This window comes from Quercus robur, chromosome 2 (assembly GCF_932294415.1).
Source record: "Quercus robur chromosome 2, dhQueRobu3.1, whole genome shotgun sequence".
In the NCBI taxonomy this organism is placed as follows: Eukaryota; Viridiplantae; Streptophyta; class Magnoliopsida; order Fagales; family Fagaceae; genus Quercus; species Quercus robur.
This window is the reverse complement of record NC_065535.1, coordinates 53,221,957-53,240,671: the sequence shown is the minus strand read 5'-3', so window position 1 is coordinate 53,240,671 and position 18,715 is coordinate 53,221,957. Positions and strand designations below refer to the sequence as shown.

The window sequence follows — 18,715 nt, the reverse complement described above, 5'->3', positions numbered from 1 at the left end:
TTAATTATTTTTATTGGACTAATTATAAAAATTTATAAGAATCACTTTACCTAGTGCAGGTTGGGATGGTGATATAGGAAGGATGGTAGTAGATTTGTATAATGTTCGGTTTGGTTGTGCTAGTTTCAGATTGCCTTAATGTTTGGACTGTGGATTCGATTCTTGAAATCCATCTACTTTGAATACTCCAAAAAGTTAATAATATTATTGATAACCCCACCCCAAAAAAAAGGTGCAAGTTCAGCCTTTAGCATTTATCTGTATGAGTCAGATGTACACATTTATCATGTGTGAGAAGCAAAAATGAATCTGAATGCATCGATTTTCAATGCCAGAATTTCAGAGCATTTGTAGCACTTAAATCCGTCTCTAGAATTGTGATCTCAATTTTCAACAAAACACGCACCACTGACAGAACCATAGTAGGAACGCGGCGCCAGAATCGAGTAATAGTAGGACTACAACCAATTTCACACTGATTATGATTGATTTTCTGTCCCTTTCATATGAACGGACAACTTTTTATTTTTCATCAATCACAATCAACTACACATTAGACAGTTGTAAAATTGGTGGTAAAATACATTGTGGTCCTAGCATTTTTCGCTAGAATCACACGAAAGAACTCATATAGGGAGAATCCAAGCAGCAACGCGTTAAACATCCAACAAGATAATATTCAATCATTCAAAATAATGATAAAAGATTAGTATTTGTACGGTTTGATTTAGGATCATATCTTTTTCACCTTTGGTCTTATTCTGTTTTATAACGTATTTAAGAAGGCTAAGAAAGCCATAGAATAATTAAATGGTGTTATAAGCGTGAGGCGTGCCTTTCTTGGATGCATCAACAACAACAATAATCCTCCATATTAAGAAAGTCATCCATATTCCAAATTGATAGTTAATTGTATTTTCTTCTAGGTATTCTCTGCCCCTAAAAAGAGTTTCAAGTAGTGGACCCAAAAAAGAGAAATATCAAGTAGAGCAGCTCTTTCCCAGTCACTACACAAAACATTCTTCAGATAATGCATAAACAACAATTTTGAACTCATTTACTTGTAACCAACAAGTGGTGTTGATAGCCTAGAGCTACTTGTAGCTCAATTGGCACCTCCTAGTATTTATAATTAAAAAAAAAAAAAAAAAAAAAACCAGTTGTTGATATATGTCAAAGCAAAGAATACACACTAATAGCCTTCAAAATTGTGATGTTGACCATATCAATACATTATTTCTTATGAAAGTCGAAGGGGATAAGGATGCCATTTCGATTAAAATGATTTTATTAGCTGGTTAGCATAATCAAAGTTGACTTAGTTGGCCTACCATCTGCTAAACCAGAAAGAAACATATCAATTAAACAAAGCAAATTATGTAATCAACTTGATCATACAGACGGGAAAGTGATAAGCAAGTGGCCACATAAATATATATTGAACAAGGAGGAGTGGTGGAATGGGATAAATTTCATCCTAGAAGTTTAAGGAATGGCCAACTACAAAAAAGGCCTACAAGCCTTAAAAAGGCACAAAATGTTAAACAATAAACCATAAAATATTTGCAGAAAGAACAATGATCTAGACATTCACTCTCTTTTTCTATTTAATCCGTAAAATAATCTCTAAGATTTCAACTTTATCACAACATTGTAGATATCACTAGGTCCACTAAATCAAATGAAAATTTTTGAACATACAGATAGGATCCCATCTATATCAGAGATTCAGAATATGAAGTTTTCATTTGTGCTGGAAAATGATTTCACATGTAAGCTGTGATTTCTTAAAAGTTTTATGGAGCATGCGGCTATGAACAATCAGATGATAACAGAGTCGATGTTTGCTATACATTTCTTCATACTTTACATCACCAGGAAAATGAAAAAAAAGAAAAAGAAAAAAAAAGGGGGAGTTATAGATTGAGAAGTTTTTCTTAGCTCCTCTTTAGATGAGAAGAACCTTTCATTATGACTGTTTCTGCTTTTCATGAAAATTTGCCAACTGAACTTGCTTTCCATTCTTCTTCTCATATTCCTGGTTGAGTCCCTCCAAACGCTTAGATACCTAAATAATTTAATAAAACATATGTACATGAATATCTGGAAAAACAAAAGAACAATGAAAGAAAATCCAACAGAATACTACTAAGCATTTTAAGAACTTCTACGCCTGCACGGAAAATTGTAGGATGGAAATATGAATCAAGGTGTCTGAGTAACCTAGTCCTCAAATCTAAGGAAGCTGGAATATAGATGAAATTTCAAAGATCCTAAGTGTCTTATTATATGAATATGGTGTAAATAAAGTATCTACATAACTTAAGAGCGTATAAAAGTGGTACTTCAGTCGTTGTATCCTGCAATAGTGTGGAACATATCATGAAAGGTACTTCAGGAACTTCCAGAGTAATAGGAACAATTATTTCCTTCCTCAGCTTACATCAATTAAAATAAAAATTACTAAGAGTGGCTACATGACAATTTTATAATCCTACTCATCTTGTCCATCAAATTACTTCACAAGTTCTGGTGAGGCTAGTGCCACTATTTTAAACTTGATTCCCAGGGTGCAAAACCCTCTCGATTGTTAGAATTCCATCCTGTTTCTTGTTGTAACACTTTGTACAAGTGTACATCAAAGATTCTAGCAAATGGGTTAAAGGTGTGCCTCAACGGTTTCATTAGCCCCTGCCAAACAGCTTTTATATCCAGGTAGAAAGAACTCAGATAATGTCCAACTTCATGTGGGTGGCATGTGGGCAGGGGAAAAACTGCTTCGATTTCTTACTTGCTCAAGAACTGATTAGCAATTATTATAGGGATGATCAGCCACCTTGTTGCACTGTTAAAGTTGATATTTTGAAGGCTTACAATTCAGTGGAATGAAGTTCCTTTAGGTATGTGAAGGCTATTGGGTGTCCTGGAAAGTTTGTTGCATGGGTCAAGACTTGTATTTCTACTCCCAAGTACACTGTAGCATTGAATAGAGGCTTGGTTGGGTACTTTGAACGTAAGAAGGGGGTTAGTTAGTGTTAAATTACCAATATTTCCAAAGTTTAGGCTATTAGGAAATAGTGAATTTAATAATTTAACCATAATTCTAACTCTTCCTCTCGTGTGTGGGTTCAAACATCCTTAATAATTGGGGCCCCACATGTGGGATTTTAATGTTTTAAATGGGAAGGAGAGTGGAGACACGGATCGAACTCAGGACCTTCTGCTTGGATACCATGATAAATTATCGATTCCCCCAAGTTGAAACTGTTAAGAAATGCTGAATTAATTATTTAACCACAATTTCAACAGACAGGAAAACCAATTTCTCCCTATCCTTTTGTTATGGCGATGGTTTTGGTTTTTTCTTCTTCTTCTTCTTCTTCTTCTTCTTCTTTTTTTTTTTTGGCGATGGGTAAATCATGCAATTTATTATCAAAGAGATAGACCTTTATGTTCATGATGAAGAACACAAAGGATCAAAAACATAAAAAATTACAAAAATATCAAGTGGAAGTTCTAAGAGAAGCTAAGAACTCAAAAATTGATGAACATTGTGTAGAACCCCAAACCATGGCAATCAAAAAGAGTGTGTCGTGTTAGAATTATGATTAAGTGATTAAATTCACAATTCCCTAATAGTTAAAACTTTTGGGACAATCGATAATTTAACATAGTATCAGAGTAAGAGATCTTGAGTTCGATCCTTATCTCCTCCACTCTACTTCTTATTTAAAATTCCACGTGTTGGGCCTCAACTATTAAAAAGGTAGTTTCGGCCCACACATTAGGAGGAGTGTTAGAAGTATGTGTTTAAATGATTAAATTTACTATATCCTAATAAGCTAATAGGCTAATAGCTTAAACTTTTGGAATAATCGGTAATTTAACGTAGTATCAGAACAGAAGATCCTGAGTTTGATCCTTGTCTTCACTCTACACTTATTAAAGGAAAGTTTGGGCCCATAAGTAAGGGGGAGTGTTAAAATTATGGTTCACTGATTAAATTCACAATTTCTTAGTAGCTTAAACTTTTGGGACAATTGGTAATTTAATATGTTGAAGCAAAGATTTTAACTGATCCAAAGAGCTTTTGCTATCCTCAAACGAACGACAATCCTGCTCCCTCCAAACAATCTACATCAAACAGCCTGGCACCAAATTCCAAACATTCAAGCTATATTTCCTGAACAAGTTTCTCCAACAGATCAATAGGTTCACAATAGACCCTGTCATGACCCTATGAATCCCAAACATATTAAACTCATCTTCCCAGAGAGAATAAGCAACATCATGGTGAAGTAAGAGGTGGTCCACTGTTTCCCCCATTCCTTTGACACATACAACACCAATTCACTAATGGTAGCCCCTCTCCTCATAAGATTATCCAATGTAAGAATCCTACCCAAAGCTGTTTTTCACACAAAGAAGGCCACCCTCTTAGGAATCTTAACGGGCCAAATACTCAAGCAAGGAAACAGAGAAATATTAGCACCCGAAATCTCCTTATAAAAAGACCAGGTATCAAACTTACCACTTCCTTTAAGACACTAACACAACTTGTCTGTTGTCACCCCCCTCACCTCTTGGTTATGGCCATGGAGGTTTTTAGCAAGCTGATTCAGAGGGCTGTTCAGAAGAGGGGTTTTGTGCTTGAAGATCTAATGTGATTTCACGGCAGCCAATAAGAGCAACGTGGAGATCGCTAAGCAAGTTCTTGACGAGTTTAAAATTTTCTGGTCTGGCAGCCAATGTTTAGTAAAAGTGAAGTTTATTTTGGTGTGAGAGAGTAGGGAAAAATTAGGTGTAGTGCATTTTAAAAAGGGAAAGCTTCTGATAAAGTATTTGGGAGTTCCTCTTATTTCGGGTAGGCTTTCTTGGAAGGATTGGAAAACTCTGGTTGCTAAGATCACAAGTAGAATTCACTCTTGGTGTCCCACATATTTGTCCTTTTCTGGTATGCTCCAACTAATTTAATTGGTGTTATACAGTGTGCAGTTCTATCAAGCACATTTATTCATTCTCCCTAAGAAGGTGGTGAGGCAGGATGAGCAGATTTTAAATGGATATTTGTGGAATGGCTCGACTAAAGGGAGTGCAAGAGCTTAGATGGCTTGGGAGGATGTAACTTTCCTAAAAAGGAAGGGTGCTCGGGCTTGTTCAAAATTTCAGAGTGGAATAAAGCTGATATTTTTAAGATTTATTTGGTATTTGTTTGAATGTTCTGGTTCAATTTGGGTAGTGTGGACAGAAGCTTATTACTGAGAAAAATCTCTGTGGGAAGACTTATTCCAGCTGCTTGTTCATCGGGATGGCAGAAAATTCTTCAACAAAGAAGCATTGCTAGGCATTTTCTGAAGCATAAGGTTGGAAATGGTGAGAGGATCTTTGTGTAGCATAATAATTGGCATGAGGATAGGCCTTTGTAGCTGAAGTATGGAAGCAGAATCATCCATGACTCGGCTAGCCACTCTTCAGAAAATCTCTCTAAATTCACACTGAATAATTTTTGGTGTTGGCCTCCTGACAAAGCAAAGTTTGTGATGATGAATTTGACACTCAGTTGAATGGCGGCCAGCTGCCAACAAGAAAAAGAATATAGTTGCAAAGACACAGGAAGAGCTATTTGTCAAGTGAAGTATTCTGTTAACTGGTTGAGGTTAGATTGATTTCATAAGAATTTTACCAAAACAAGCTTTTGTGACCTGGTTGGTTATTCAGAACAAACTCACGACTAGAGACATGCTTGCTCAGTGGGGATTGTTGAAGATTACAGATTTGAGCAATGTTATATTAAAAATAGAGTGAAAAGAGAGAAAATCAACACATAAATTTACATGATTCAACAATGTGCCTACACCCATGGGAGTGAGCAGTTGAGAATTCCACTATGTGAAAAATAAGGGTTTACAATGGATTTATACTGCCCCAAGAAACCTTAACCCGGTACAATGAATTTCCCAATAAACCTTACCATTTCATAGGAGGCTTTGCCTTTTGCACCCCCCAACCTATTATTTGGCCTAGGCATAACAAACTTAAATAAAGCTACATTGGGTTTCATGGACTCTGTTCTGCTTTGCTATCCTCTGCACATGAGGCCTCTAAACTAGAGAGCAGTGTTAATTTCTCATTCAAAACATGAGCCACTACCTATAACTGGGATATATAGGGAACTTTCTTTGTCTATTTTTAAGAGGAAGAATTGAGTCCAGAAGTCATGTTTTCGTAGAATGTTCCTTTTCAAAGAGAATCTGGGAGTCTGTCCTTAGGAAGTGTTCCCATAGAAGGAAGATTAGGGGGAGGAGTGTGGAAGTTGATTGGGCTGTGAGGAAGCTGAAAGTAAGGAGCCTTCAACACCTTATAACTTGGCCTGGGCCATCACAATTTATCACCTTTGGAATGACTGAAGTGCTCGTATCTGTAATAGTGGGATAAGATCCAACGATGAGCTGATACATGCCACTGTTGCTGATGTTTGGTTTTGGCTGTTCAGGTTGAAAGGAGTTGAGAACTCCATAATGAATAGAGCCATTATTGTCTATGGAAGCTTCCAACCTCTGTTTTTAATGCATGATGTTGTTTCGAGCGGTTTTTGTTTGATTAGCTTTAGTTTTTGGCTGCTCTTTCTTGTGTTTTTGGTTGTATGTTTTTGTTGTAGTTTCAATTGGCCTGCTGTGTCTTTGTGATGCTCTGTTCTATGTTCTGTGCGATGTTCTAATCTTTTACTTTGTTTCTGTTTGTTTGCAGCTCAAGCTGCATATTGTATTTCTGGTGCTCGGTTCTTAATGAGATCTCATTCATAAAAAAATGAAGAAGGATCAAGATATCTAAAATGTAAATCAGCACTGGTATGTAGATGGTGCAATAATCATATATGAAACTTATTAGTAGCAGCATAAGGCAAGATTTCCCATTGACACAAGAAATATCTTTTAAGTGCACTTTAGAAATGCAAAATACATTTTCTTAATCCTTTGGAAAATTAAAATAAAAGCTATGTTGATGAGTAGCTTAGTTTTTGATGATAGAGTTGGAGAGCACTTGTACAGAAATTTAAATAAACAGCATTCTATACACAACATTTGTCTTAACAACTAATTACACTGAACAAGCTCAACCCCCCCAAAAAAAATCAGTGTTCAAAAATCCATGTAAAGGTCTGGTTTTTTTTCTTTTCTCAGATCACTAAAGGGACTTCAATTACTTGCAAAAGAAGGACAGAGTATCTCACCATTGCCAATGCAAGCCCAATAAAATGACCAAAGTACACAATAACAAGTTCAGATTAAAAAATTCAAGAAGGAAGCCAAGGTGCCTATATGCATATATTAGAAACAAAATAATGTCAAATATGCATAAAATCATATTGGAGCATTTTTGCAGTCAAACTTTGAATGAGTTAAACTTTGATGATATTGATTTTTTATTTGTATTTGCCAATAAATCATGAGCTAGAAGCATTCCTTTCTTGAGACATCTCCCTTGTATCATTTACAAACAAAGGTTAGAGTAGAATCAATTTCAGCTGAAGAGCATTTATGGTCACCAAAGAATTCAAGCTCAAATGGAACCTTGTCCCCTTGTAATAGCAAGATGGAGGATGGGGTCATGTATTCATAACACACCAAGTGCATGTGAAACTTACCAATAAAAAAAAAAAAAAAAAAAAAAAGGCAATTGAGGTTGGATCCCAAGTCAATGTGGCACCAAAATTGGTGTAAAACTGAGTAGCTATGGCTTCATATCTATAAACTTTATACATATTCTATGAAATGAAGCTAAGGATAGCCAAAGTGACTGCATGGGTAGAACTAGGTAAATGAGTCAATGAAGTCAGAGAACTCAAAGCAATGATTAAAATAACCCCCACTATGAGATAAGCTCAAAAGAGTGCAAGTTAAACAAAATATCCATGATCATTTAGAAAACTCTCAAAAATACCAAATGCAATTCCTCCCCCACCCCTCTTCTCTCTCTGAAAAATTCCTAATTTTGGAAATGCAAGAGCAACTACTTCCTTTGAGATATTTGTAAATGAATTCTTTGATTTGTAAATTGAAATTCAGAAAAAGAAAGTAGGCAAATATTCCTTTTAGTCACTTCTTCACATCAACCTGCAGTAACATATAAGTAATGCCCTTGGATGTCATACGTTTCTTTTTGTGCTTGCTTCAAATTTCTATAATTTACTACATTTTTGTTTTGTTTGTTAATATATTTGATAAAGTTTGAACTTATGGCATTAGCTCCATTATGGTTTCTCTTTATTATCAAGCCAAGACATTAAAGGATTTCTTTTTAGTGTAGACGGGATTCGATCCTAGGTCAATTGCTCAACGACAAGAGACTTTACCAATTGAGAACCCACTAGAATTTACTACATTACATGAGGTCACTTGTATGTTTTGAACATTTCATGCCTTTTAACCTAAAATTGAAAATTTCCACTTTGGCAGAGATAGATTAACCTCAATTATGACTTATTAATGTGCAAGTTGCCTGAACTTGTGACCTTATGCAAGAGGTTCAGAAAAATTGTTTAGGCATTAAGGTTATAGTGCATATGTGAAGAAAAAATGATTATGGCTTAAAGCAACTGGAAATATCAGATCCAAGCATTACAACACCATTTAAAGGAGGGAAAGAGAGAACCTTAATTGAGTAGGCCATAGGTAATAATGTATTTGGATCCATTGCATCCTCGGGAAAGTTACGCAAAGCATGTATGAGTTTCTCAAAGGGTAAGTTTATCTGACAAACAAAACAAGAAAATTACATGCAAGAAATTATACTATTAATTTTAATTTTAAGCATACAAAAGACCCTGTGAAACTCACCATGTCATCATGGCAATACTTTAGTAGGGCCAAACCAACCTTAAAAACAATTTTGACACCCTGGCAAATGAAAATGGCAGATATATGTCATGTTTTACACCAAATCACAATGCTTCTAAGGCAAAACACATGTTACCAATCACTAACCTCATAAAGAAAGACATCCCAAATTCGAAGAGCCAAATGGAAAGGAAAAGAGTATGAGAAAACAGTTATGAACCACTGACTTGCATACATGCTAGGATTTATCATTTCTTGGGTAAAATGCTCCCCCAGCTTGGGCAAATACTCTCTCACCAACTGATCAAACTGAAAAAGATACTGTTGTACCAGAGGCAGTCCTACCTATCAATATGCAAATAATAGATTCAGAGCACTAAATATATATTTCACTGTAGGCAAACAGTTGATGGGCTTTAGCATAATAATGAACATAAGAAAATTCAACAGCCATTAAGGCTATTAATTTTTCCTTTTTTGATAAATAATGGAATTTTATTAAAAGAATAGATTACTTCATGCTCACAATGATGAGCACAATGCAAGAAAAACTAATTAAAAAAAAATTATGCACAAAATTTAAGTGATTCTGTGAAATTTAGAAGGGAGTTGCAATTTGTAAGGCCCCATGCCCCAAACCAATTAAACATATAGTTTGAATCAGCAGGAACTCAAACTGGGCCCTTGAGCTATCTAAGTCTTATAAAATTCAACTATTCCACTCCCACAATAGCCACATCATAACAGGACAAAGTTCCAAATATCCGGTGAGTGTTTCCCAAACCAATTGCTCCACACAAACAAGAGGTCAGCTATCCTTGGTAACACCCATTGAATCCCAAATGTTCCAAATACAAAACTTCATAAAAGATACGCAACATCACAATGGAAAAATAAATGATCTACCATCTCCCCACTACACTGGCACATGCAACACCAACCAACTAAAGAGAAACCCCACTTGTTGAGATTATCACAAGAAAGACTTCCCCTAGGCTGATGTCCACACAAAGAATGAAACCCTCTAATGGGCCTTAACACACCAAATACACTTTAAGGGAAAGAATTAATTGGATTACCTTGGATAGTCTCATTATAGGACTGAACAGTAAAGCCTACATTCCCTCAGATAGCCATTAAGGCTATCAATATTTAATACAAAAGTGATAGCCTCCTCACCTTTAAGAGATTAGCACTTCCCCATAATTTTCTTGAACCAAAAAAGCCCTTGAATCTCGCTTCAAATTAAGAAAAAATAATAATACTTTCTTAAGACTAAAAAGTGAGCACCTTTTCCCCCTCTCTTATTTTATATACCTCTCTCTACCAACTTCTGCCATCTCCACCTAAAATTCAGCATCTATTAATACTTCTCTAAAAATTTTGGGTCCTCTTTTTTCCTATTCCTGTTGATGTGACTAGTCAGATCGAACAACTTTAGCATAATTTCCTATGGGATGAGCCCAAATTTCATTTGGTGGATAGGGCTAAACTTTGTGCTCCTCTTCCCTCTAGCGGTTTGGCTATTAGGAGTTTGAGACACTCTAATGAAGCTTTATTAGGGAAGTGGCTATGGAGGTTTGGGTTTGAGAGGGATGTGTTATGGAGGAGACAGATAGAAGTGAAGAATGGTTGTGAAATTTGGGGGGGGGGGGGGGGGGTTGGTGTTGGGGGAGTTGGTGTTCCAACTCAGTGTCTGGTTCTTTAAGGGTGAGTTTCTTGAAGTATATCAGACAGGGTTTCTTGAAGTTTCTTGAATTATACTCCGTGTAGTTGGGTGTCTCTTTTTTTATATCATAAATCTTTATTACTTTTAAATAAATAAATAAAAACCATACTTGATATAATCCTTCCATTGGTGCATGTACAGCTCCTTTCAGTAATGCGACCAACAACCAGAAGGCATCCTCTTCACTCATATAAAGAAGCAACAGGGCAGCTAAAAAGCCCATTCCCTGCATTTCAGTCCAGTAGCATTCAGTTTCATATACACAAGGTAGATAGGATAGTAATGAAAAACTTAGAGAGTCAAACCTGAACATATCCAACATCTCTGTCAAAGACAGAGTATGCTTTCAAAACATTGTAAAGGGACCTCTGACCAGGCCCATGTCTCTGCTGGAAGAAAACATGTGAGGGAAATGTACGAGAAATGTCTCGTATTATATCAAGTTCTGAAGCTGATGTCTCGTATATTACTAGTTGCTGCATGAACACAAAGTCCTGTCAGCGTAATAATAAGGAAGAACATCATTAAATAAATAAATTAAGTACAAAAAGAAAAGAAAAGAAGAAGAGCGTTTAAGGAATCATCAAAAGCCAAGAAAATTGATTTTCTTATCTCTTTTCTTTTTCCTATAGCATATAACTTAGCTAGTTGCCCGACCCACCTATCATTAACTAGTCTGCATATTAATCTGCCCCATCTACTCAATAATTAGAAAAGTTTCTAGTAAAATTTTAAACGAACCAAACTGCTAGAAAAGTGCACCAGATAGTTTCTTGTACAACTCAGATGCTCAACTCAAGACGTTTGATTGCATAATAGACCAAGAATCACATAAGTTGAACTGTTAACTATCAAATCCAAACCAGAATTCTCAGATTTAACTGGTAAGGTTTCTATATTTGCCAACAAAAGTTTCAGGTCAGCAATATACTTTTTTTTTTATAAGTAGGTCAGCAATATACTAAATCCAAACCATACTAAGTGTTTCTAAGATTATTAAGGGGTAAAAAAAGTCAAAGGTTTGACATTACAAAGAAATTATTTTTTACTAGATGAAAAAAAGGGCAACATTCAAATGTATCTAGCTGGAAGATGAAAACAAGTGATACAATATAGGAATGGAGAGAGAGAGAGAGAGCAGAGGACCTTCTTAGGAACACTGAACAGGATAAGAGCAATGCTAGTCCTTTGAAATTATAATAGGAAGAATGAATTAATCAGGACCATATGTTACACAACATTCAAATGTATCAGATATGCTGCACAACATTCAAATGTATTAGCTAAACGTGATGCGCTACATCAGTGCTTGGATATAACGAAAAATGGATAAGAGTTCCGCACTTTGATGGACGGGTGGGTAAAGAAGTTAGCCAGGAGAATAGGATTCGTATAAGCACTTGGAATACTAACAGGAAACTAATAGAAATAGAAGATAATGACTGTGAGGAGAATAAACATAGTGTGCATTCAGGAGAATAAATGGGTTGGTGAAAAATCTAGAGAAATTGAACATATAAGATATAAATTATGGTTTAAATTATGGAGGGCTTTACCACATTGTGTCCTGTGGTGTATTTGGCGAGAACAAAACTCAAGATGTTTTGAAGGGAAGAAACAGTCTATTTCGGAACTTAAATCTCTCTTTCTTCACATCTTGCTGGAGTGGAGTTCATCCTTTAATCTTTTTCCTTGTTCTAATTTTTTAGAAATGCTTGATCATTGTAATTTAAGTGTTTGATGTTCTGTTTTCATGTACACCCCTGGTGTACTTGGATTTTTTGTTTAATACAATTCCGTTATTTATCAAATTTTTTTAAAATAAAAATGGTATAAAAGTTGTTCAGATTAGGAGAATAGGGGATGGAACTATGTTAACAAAATTGTTTAATGAGGAGACAATTAACATAGTTAGCGAGTACCTAAGAAGCAAGTACACTTCAAACAGCCAGTGTGTCTTTGTCCGACACGTGTCTGTGTCAAACATGCTGAGAACACTCCTGCATGTCCTCATTGTGTTGAGAGGAAAAAAAATTAATAAAAAGTTTTCTTCTTTTTTTATGATAATTAATTTTTTTAAAATTCTTTGATTTTATGTATGTTATTAAAAATTTTGATAGTTGTTATTTATTTTTAAAACTTCCAATAAATATATAACATGCCTATAAATAAATAAAATATACCTAAAAATATATAAAAATTAATTGTCATATCCCCACCACGTTGTGTTCTACATTTTCAAGAATTTTCATGTTGCTCTGCCCTGTGTCATGTCGTGTTTGTGTCCACATTTCTTAGGTGCGTACACTCCTTAAATAGGATTGAGAGAATCCATTAAGTAAAAATGTAAGGAGGACATAGATGAATTGATTCAAGGGTACAATATGGGAAAATATTTTTATTAGAGGAGACCTAAATGGTCACATTGGAAAAGTTAGTGGAGGTTTTTTAAAAGTTCATGTAGGGTAGGGATATAGAATAATTGATGATTTAGGAAATGCAACTCTAGACTTTGTAACAACATATGATTGGATGTTAACAAACACTTGGTTCAAGAAGAGGGACTCACATTAATTACCTCCACAAGTGGGACAAGTGGTACAAATGTTAGTCAAATAGATTTCATCCCTACTCGAAAAGTTGATAGCAGGAGAGAGTGTATGTGCTGGTGGTACTAGATCTTTGGATTAGAAGATGAAAAAAAGAAGAAGAAGAGATATTAGAAAGAGAAACCCGAGAGTTTGGTAGTGGGGTTTGAAGGGAGAGAAACAAGATGTATTTAAAGATAAATTGGTCAAAGAAAGCATGTGGGATTTAGACAAAGACAACATTAAAATGTGGAATGAAATGGCCAGTTGTATCAAAAGAGTGGCTAAAAAAGTAATTGGAGAATCTAAAGGATGCGCCTGTCCCGACTAAGAAGACCTGTTGGTGGAATATGCAGGTTCAAGCAGCAATTAGATCAAACAAAGATACCTATAGAAACTTACCTAGATGTAGAGACAATGTCACTAATGAAAATTATAAAGTGGCAAAGAGGAGAGCAAAAAAGGCTGTCTAAGAGGTTAAATTTAAGGCTTGTGATGAATTCTATAGCAATTTAGGAATGTAAGGATGGAGAAAATAATATTTATAAACTTGCTTAGATAAAGGAAATGAAAACAAGAGAATTGAATAGTGTCAAGTGCATTTATTTATATGTAATTGAAGAATTTATAAAAGAGAGAAAAAGGCGGTGCTCCCCATGTACATAGAAGTATAGTAGGGAAGCTAAAACATCATCCATAGTTTCATATATCTAGAAAATCTTCCAAATTAGAAAAAGAGAGACCACTCAAAGCAACCATCCAATGATACATAGGTTGTAAAAAAATCAGTTTTATCTCCAAAGGCGAACGTTCAATCCCTTCAAATGTATGTTGGTTGTGTTCTCTCCAAATAGTCCACATGATGTAGATTATAGAATTGCCCACCCAAAAGTTAGTATCATGATGTATACCAAGAAACGCCCTTCACCCTTTTTGTAAATATAAATAATAAGCTTTATTGAACAAAATGGAATGCACAAAGTACCCAGGTGACAAGATGTACGGTAGATTAAACTACAGCTAAGTTTAAAATTACAACGATCAATAAAATCTAATAAATTAGATATAGAAGATATTCCTGACATTGCCATCCATTCAAACAAGGCTCTGTAAACCTAGCAGCTTTGGGTCTAAAATAGTCTGTTCACACCCCTCAAAAGTTCTACCGTTTTTTTCTCACCAAAGACACCACATCAAGCAATGAGGGATGGCCTTCCAAATTGCACCAATCCGATGTCTTCCAAATTGAATTTGCCATCAAGCTAGTAACTCTTTAACCCTTCTACCAATCACCCATTGAAACCCAAAGGGAAAAAACCATATCCCACAGCTCTCTAGAAAAAAGACAATGAAGAAGCAAGTGATCAAGTGTCTCCTCATCTTTCTTGTACATACAACACCAACTCACCCAAAATAAAATCTTTTTTCCTTATGTTATTTGCAGTTAAGATTTTACCCAAAGAAGCAATCCAAGAAAGGAAACAAGAAAAAGAAAAAAGTAACCCTGGTTGGAACTTTAGACTTCCAAATGCTTTTCCAGATCATATTTCCAAATTCCAATAGGGGCTAAGGCTCTAACTCCAACTCCTAGTCTTGTACCCTTCGTAAAAAAAACTCAACACCCAATGAACTGAATCATTTTGAAGTTGCATATGGTCTGCAACTGAAGCTTCCTTATCTAATGCAATGTGAAACAACTTAGGCATAACCCCCTTTCTAACAAGCTAGCAAATCCAAAACCCTCTTAGGATTAACCCAATGGAATCCAAACAAGCAAAACATCAACGACCATAGGTTATAAGCAAAGTCACACTGAAGAAACAAGTAACCTATAAACTCCCCACTTCTCTTACACATGCAACACCACTCTACAATAGAAATATTTGGGTAGCTCCAATTGATGAAAAAATGAAAAAATCCCTTGGGTACTTCCACCTAAAGATAGGGTAGCTCCTATTGATGAAAAGATGAGAGAAATTAATGCACGGGTAAGAAAGAGTGAGTTGATCCAAGTTGGGGGAATTAAAAAAGGTAGAGGAAGATCCAAAATAACATTAGTGGATGTACCAAAAAAAGGACTTATCAATTAAAGAAGTAATGGAGGATATGACTTTAGATCGAATAGAATGGAGAAAAATAATACATGTGGCCAACCCTAACTAATCTGGCAAGGATCCATACCCGACCCCAAAAATTTGGGATTAAGGTTTGTTGTTGTTGTAGTTCTTATAAGTTTAAGCTTTTGGGAGTTGGGAATTGGTTGACTATCACAATTCATATCTCATATTACAATATCATGCAGGTTTTAAGATAAACAAGCCCACTCCCGACTAACCTGTGGCATGAAAAGTGGTTGTGAGAGAGAGAACACGTAGGAAGGGGAGAGATTTTTTTTTTTTTGCATGATCGTTGTGAAGATTCAAACACAAAATCATGCAATTCAGGGAGATATATCAGCCAATGGCCATGCATACTAAAAATGATATATCTTTACCTTACAAGAACAATAGTTGTAAAGGTTATTTATCAAGATGAACTAAGGAAAAGGCATACCTCATAAACCCCAGGGTTCATCAACAGAAGGTCCCGACTTCCAGAGATCAACTGCCAAACGAGACCACGTAAACAATCAGGAATTCCTTTCCTTATACGCCTTTTAACAACATGAGGTTTTCTCTTGACATAATGCTTCCAATCACTACCACCAACCCCAATCATTTTCCTCCATTTTCTAATCCTTCTTTCCTCCCTATAAGAAAATCAATATCCTTGTAAATAAGCAAGACCAATGTATATCAAAGTCAGACAATCTTAATTGGCTAGTCAAACTTAATCCTACCGCATAAAAGTTTGTACAGATTAATAAAAGAAAAGCATACCTCTCATATTCATTAGCTGACCTTCCTTTGGCTAAACCATCAGGAGAGTTATTAAGTTCTGGCTTTACAAACCCAAATCTGTCCAACGGTGCTGGTGGAGGAACTGAACCAGGCTCATAGTCATCTATTCTTTTCTTTTCCATTCCCCTATCTCACAAAAGCTCTTGCACACCAAAAGGGGAACGATTGACCCATTGACCAATCTTGGATCAGATCCTCAAGTGAAATCTGAAAGAGCTAAAAGATAAAAGAAAATTAATGTTTTTAATCACAAAGGGACCGCAATTATTAAGAAACAAACCAGACCCATTTTCAAAGGAGAAAAAAAAAACCCTCAATTTCTATTTTGCAGAACACCCAATCAGTGAAAACATCTTCTAATTATAAAGGTGCAAAACTTGGCCGTTAAAAAAAAAAAATCGAACTAGTAGAATTGATACAGGAACCTATATGATGACTGATGACTTCTACAAGTCAATGAAAATGATGAGACACTACAGCTGTAAAAAATGATAACCACAATAACAAGATGCTAAATTACAAACCAGTGACAGAAATCAGTGTGCAGAACAGCTAATTACAACTAGAAAACTATTATTCTACTATCATCGAATCACTATGGCCAACAAGGGAAGTAATTTCTAAGAATCAATAGGTAGAATGAGTAAATACTAAATAGTAACATCCATCAGTGAAGATGCTTAGATCATGCTACTAGAAGACAACATAATGAACATTACACACGAGAATCACTATGAAACATTGTTTCTGGCTTATCCTTAACATGTACAACAAACAAAATTCAATAATATGCAAATTAACTGCAAGCATTCATCCAAAAAAGCTGAACTAAAATGAAAATTTTTTTGCTACAATCCCAAATACCCAAAGATTAAACTATGTAAATCCCAAATTAAGTGCAAGAGAGATGGATCATGGGAGTGATATTTGAAAAATAAAGAAGAGAAAAGTAAAACCCACGAATCTTTTGCATCAATATCAAATGGGTCAATTCCAAAATATTGATAGGGAAACCAAAAAAAAATCAAAGCCCAATATAAGAGCTGAGAAAACCAACCTGGGTTTTGGAGTTTTCTGAGTTAAGAAATGATGATGAGGTTCTTTTGCTCCCTCTGACGTATATAACTTCTTGTTTCCTTGTACTATATATCATGTGCAAGTATGAATCTTAGGAGAAGAAAGAATGTAATGTAATGAAACCAATTAGCTAGTACTTATAAAAAAAAAATTAGCTAGCAATAATCTCATACAAGAATGGTGGGCTTTGATTTTTATTGCATGTAATAACCAAGAGGAGTTGTACGCGTGTCTTGGCATCACTAATGTGCTCGATGAATTGAAAATGACGGAAATGAAATTTTTTTTTTTTTTTGTTTCTTTTTTCTTTTTCCTTCTCTGTTTTGGGCTTTTGGGTGTATGAAATTGCGACAAATGGTTAACGGTTTTGGCTTTTTGCCAAAGCAGAGAGTGGTTTGTCAGTGCAACGACCCTCGCTCCACTTTTTTTGTTTTTTAAGAAATGTTTATTAGATAAGTGTATTTCTCTTTTTTCAGAAACTTACAAAAGGAAGAGAGAATCATGTTCCATTAAAATAGTATTTGAACTCTTTAAAAAGAGAAAATAGTTTATTATCAAATACGGTAAAAAGTGGGTTAATCGTACTTTTTTTTTTTTTTTTTAAATCTCGTTTGCGGAGATAGTAATAAAAAAAATTAATTATTAGTAATAAATAAAAAACTAATATCAATAGCAGGTTCAGATGAGAAAAGTTTGCTAGATCAATTGCCGGGAAAAAAAAATTGTTGTCCATATTTTTATTTTTATGTATAGCATTGCTCTTGTTTGTACTGTGCACAAAAAATTAGTTTTATATTGTTTTTTATTTTTTCTATTGTCATCCATATCAAAAAGTGTGAAAGGAGAAGCTCCAAGCCTCCAACATTTTGTTTAGAACTAATATTTTCAATTCTATTTCAATGATTTGTCCATTGAAACGAAATAAATGAAATATTTAGTATTGGTTTATTTTAGCTTATTATTTTGGAATTACTGCTAATTATATATATATATATATATAACTCAAATAAATAGACTTTTTTAATAGAAGGAAAATAAATAGACTTAATTCTTCATAGCGTAGCTCTATCATATCATTTAAGAACAAGTCATTGTTGAGTTATTTTATTTTATTTTTTTGAGAATACTAAGTATTTTTTAACACACACATGGGGAGAGAGAAGAAAGTTTTTTAAAGAAACTTACATTGTTGAGCTAGTTAATGAAAAAATAAATAAATAAAACAAGGTAGAAAAAAAAAAGTTTTTGTTTCTAGTTGAAATCATCATATAGGCTAGAATTTAGCAAACTAGACAAGAATGGGACGAAATTTAGGTAGAGGTGGAAGAGAAGGGGGGGGGGGGGGGGTGTTGATTCGTCATTCTTTACTAACCAAAATGGAATTTCTAGTCATTCTAGCCAAAATAGAACGAAACTACACTATGCTCAAAATAGCTTTTACATTAGAATCAATTTGGAACCTGAGAAATTAGGTTGAACACAATGATTCACAAATCAGCATTACTATAGCCATCATCAAATTAATAGAACACAGGACTGCCAAATTCAGTGATTGAATTAATTTGGATGATATACAACTAATGA

At 34.9% G+C, this 18,715-nt stretch overlaps 1 protein-coding gene across 6 annotated transcripts; it reads right to left on the bottom strand.

Moving 5' to 3' along the window:
- Window positions 1–1,725: 1,725 nt before the first annotated feature.
- LOC126713988 (uncharacterized) lies at window positions 1,726–17,443 on the bottom strand. Of its 6 annotated transcripts, none has more exons than XM_050413966.1 (10): window positions 17,305–17,443; window positions 17,112–17,196; window positions 16,034–16,270; window positions 15,708–15,903; window positions 10,872–11,060; window positions 10,676–10,792; window positions 8,985–9,182; window positions 8,838–8,897; window positions 8,653–8,751; window positions 1,726–2,068 (listed from the first exon to the last, which is right to left on the bottom strand). In XM_050413966.1, the coding sequence occupies exons 3-10, from the start codon at window positions 16,174–16,176 to the stop codon at window positions 1,970–1,972; spliced, it is 1,101 nt and encodes a 366-aa protein (XP_050269923.1). In that variant the 5' UTR covers window positions 16,177–16,270; window positions 17,112–17,196; window positions 17,305–17,443; the 3' UTR covers window positions 1,726–1,969. The 6 variants fall into 6 exon arrangements, with proteins under 6 accessions (XP_050269923.1, XP_050269925.1, XP_050269922.1 ...); XM_050413968.1 differs by having other exon boundaries at window positions 16,034–16,261; XM_050413965.1 differs by lacking the exon at window positions 17,305–17,443 and having other exon boundaries at window positions 17,112–17,286.
- Window positions 17,444–18,715: the final 1,272 nt, after the last annotated feature.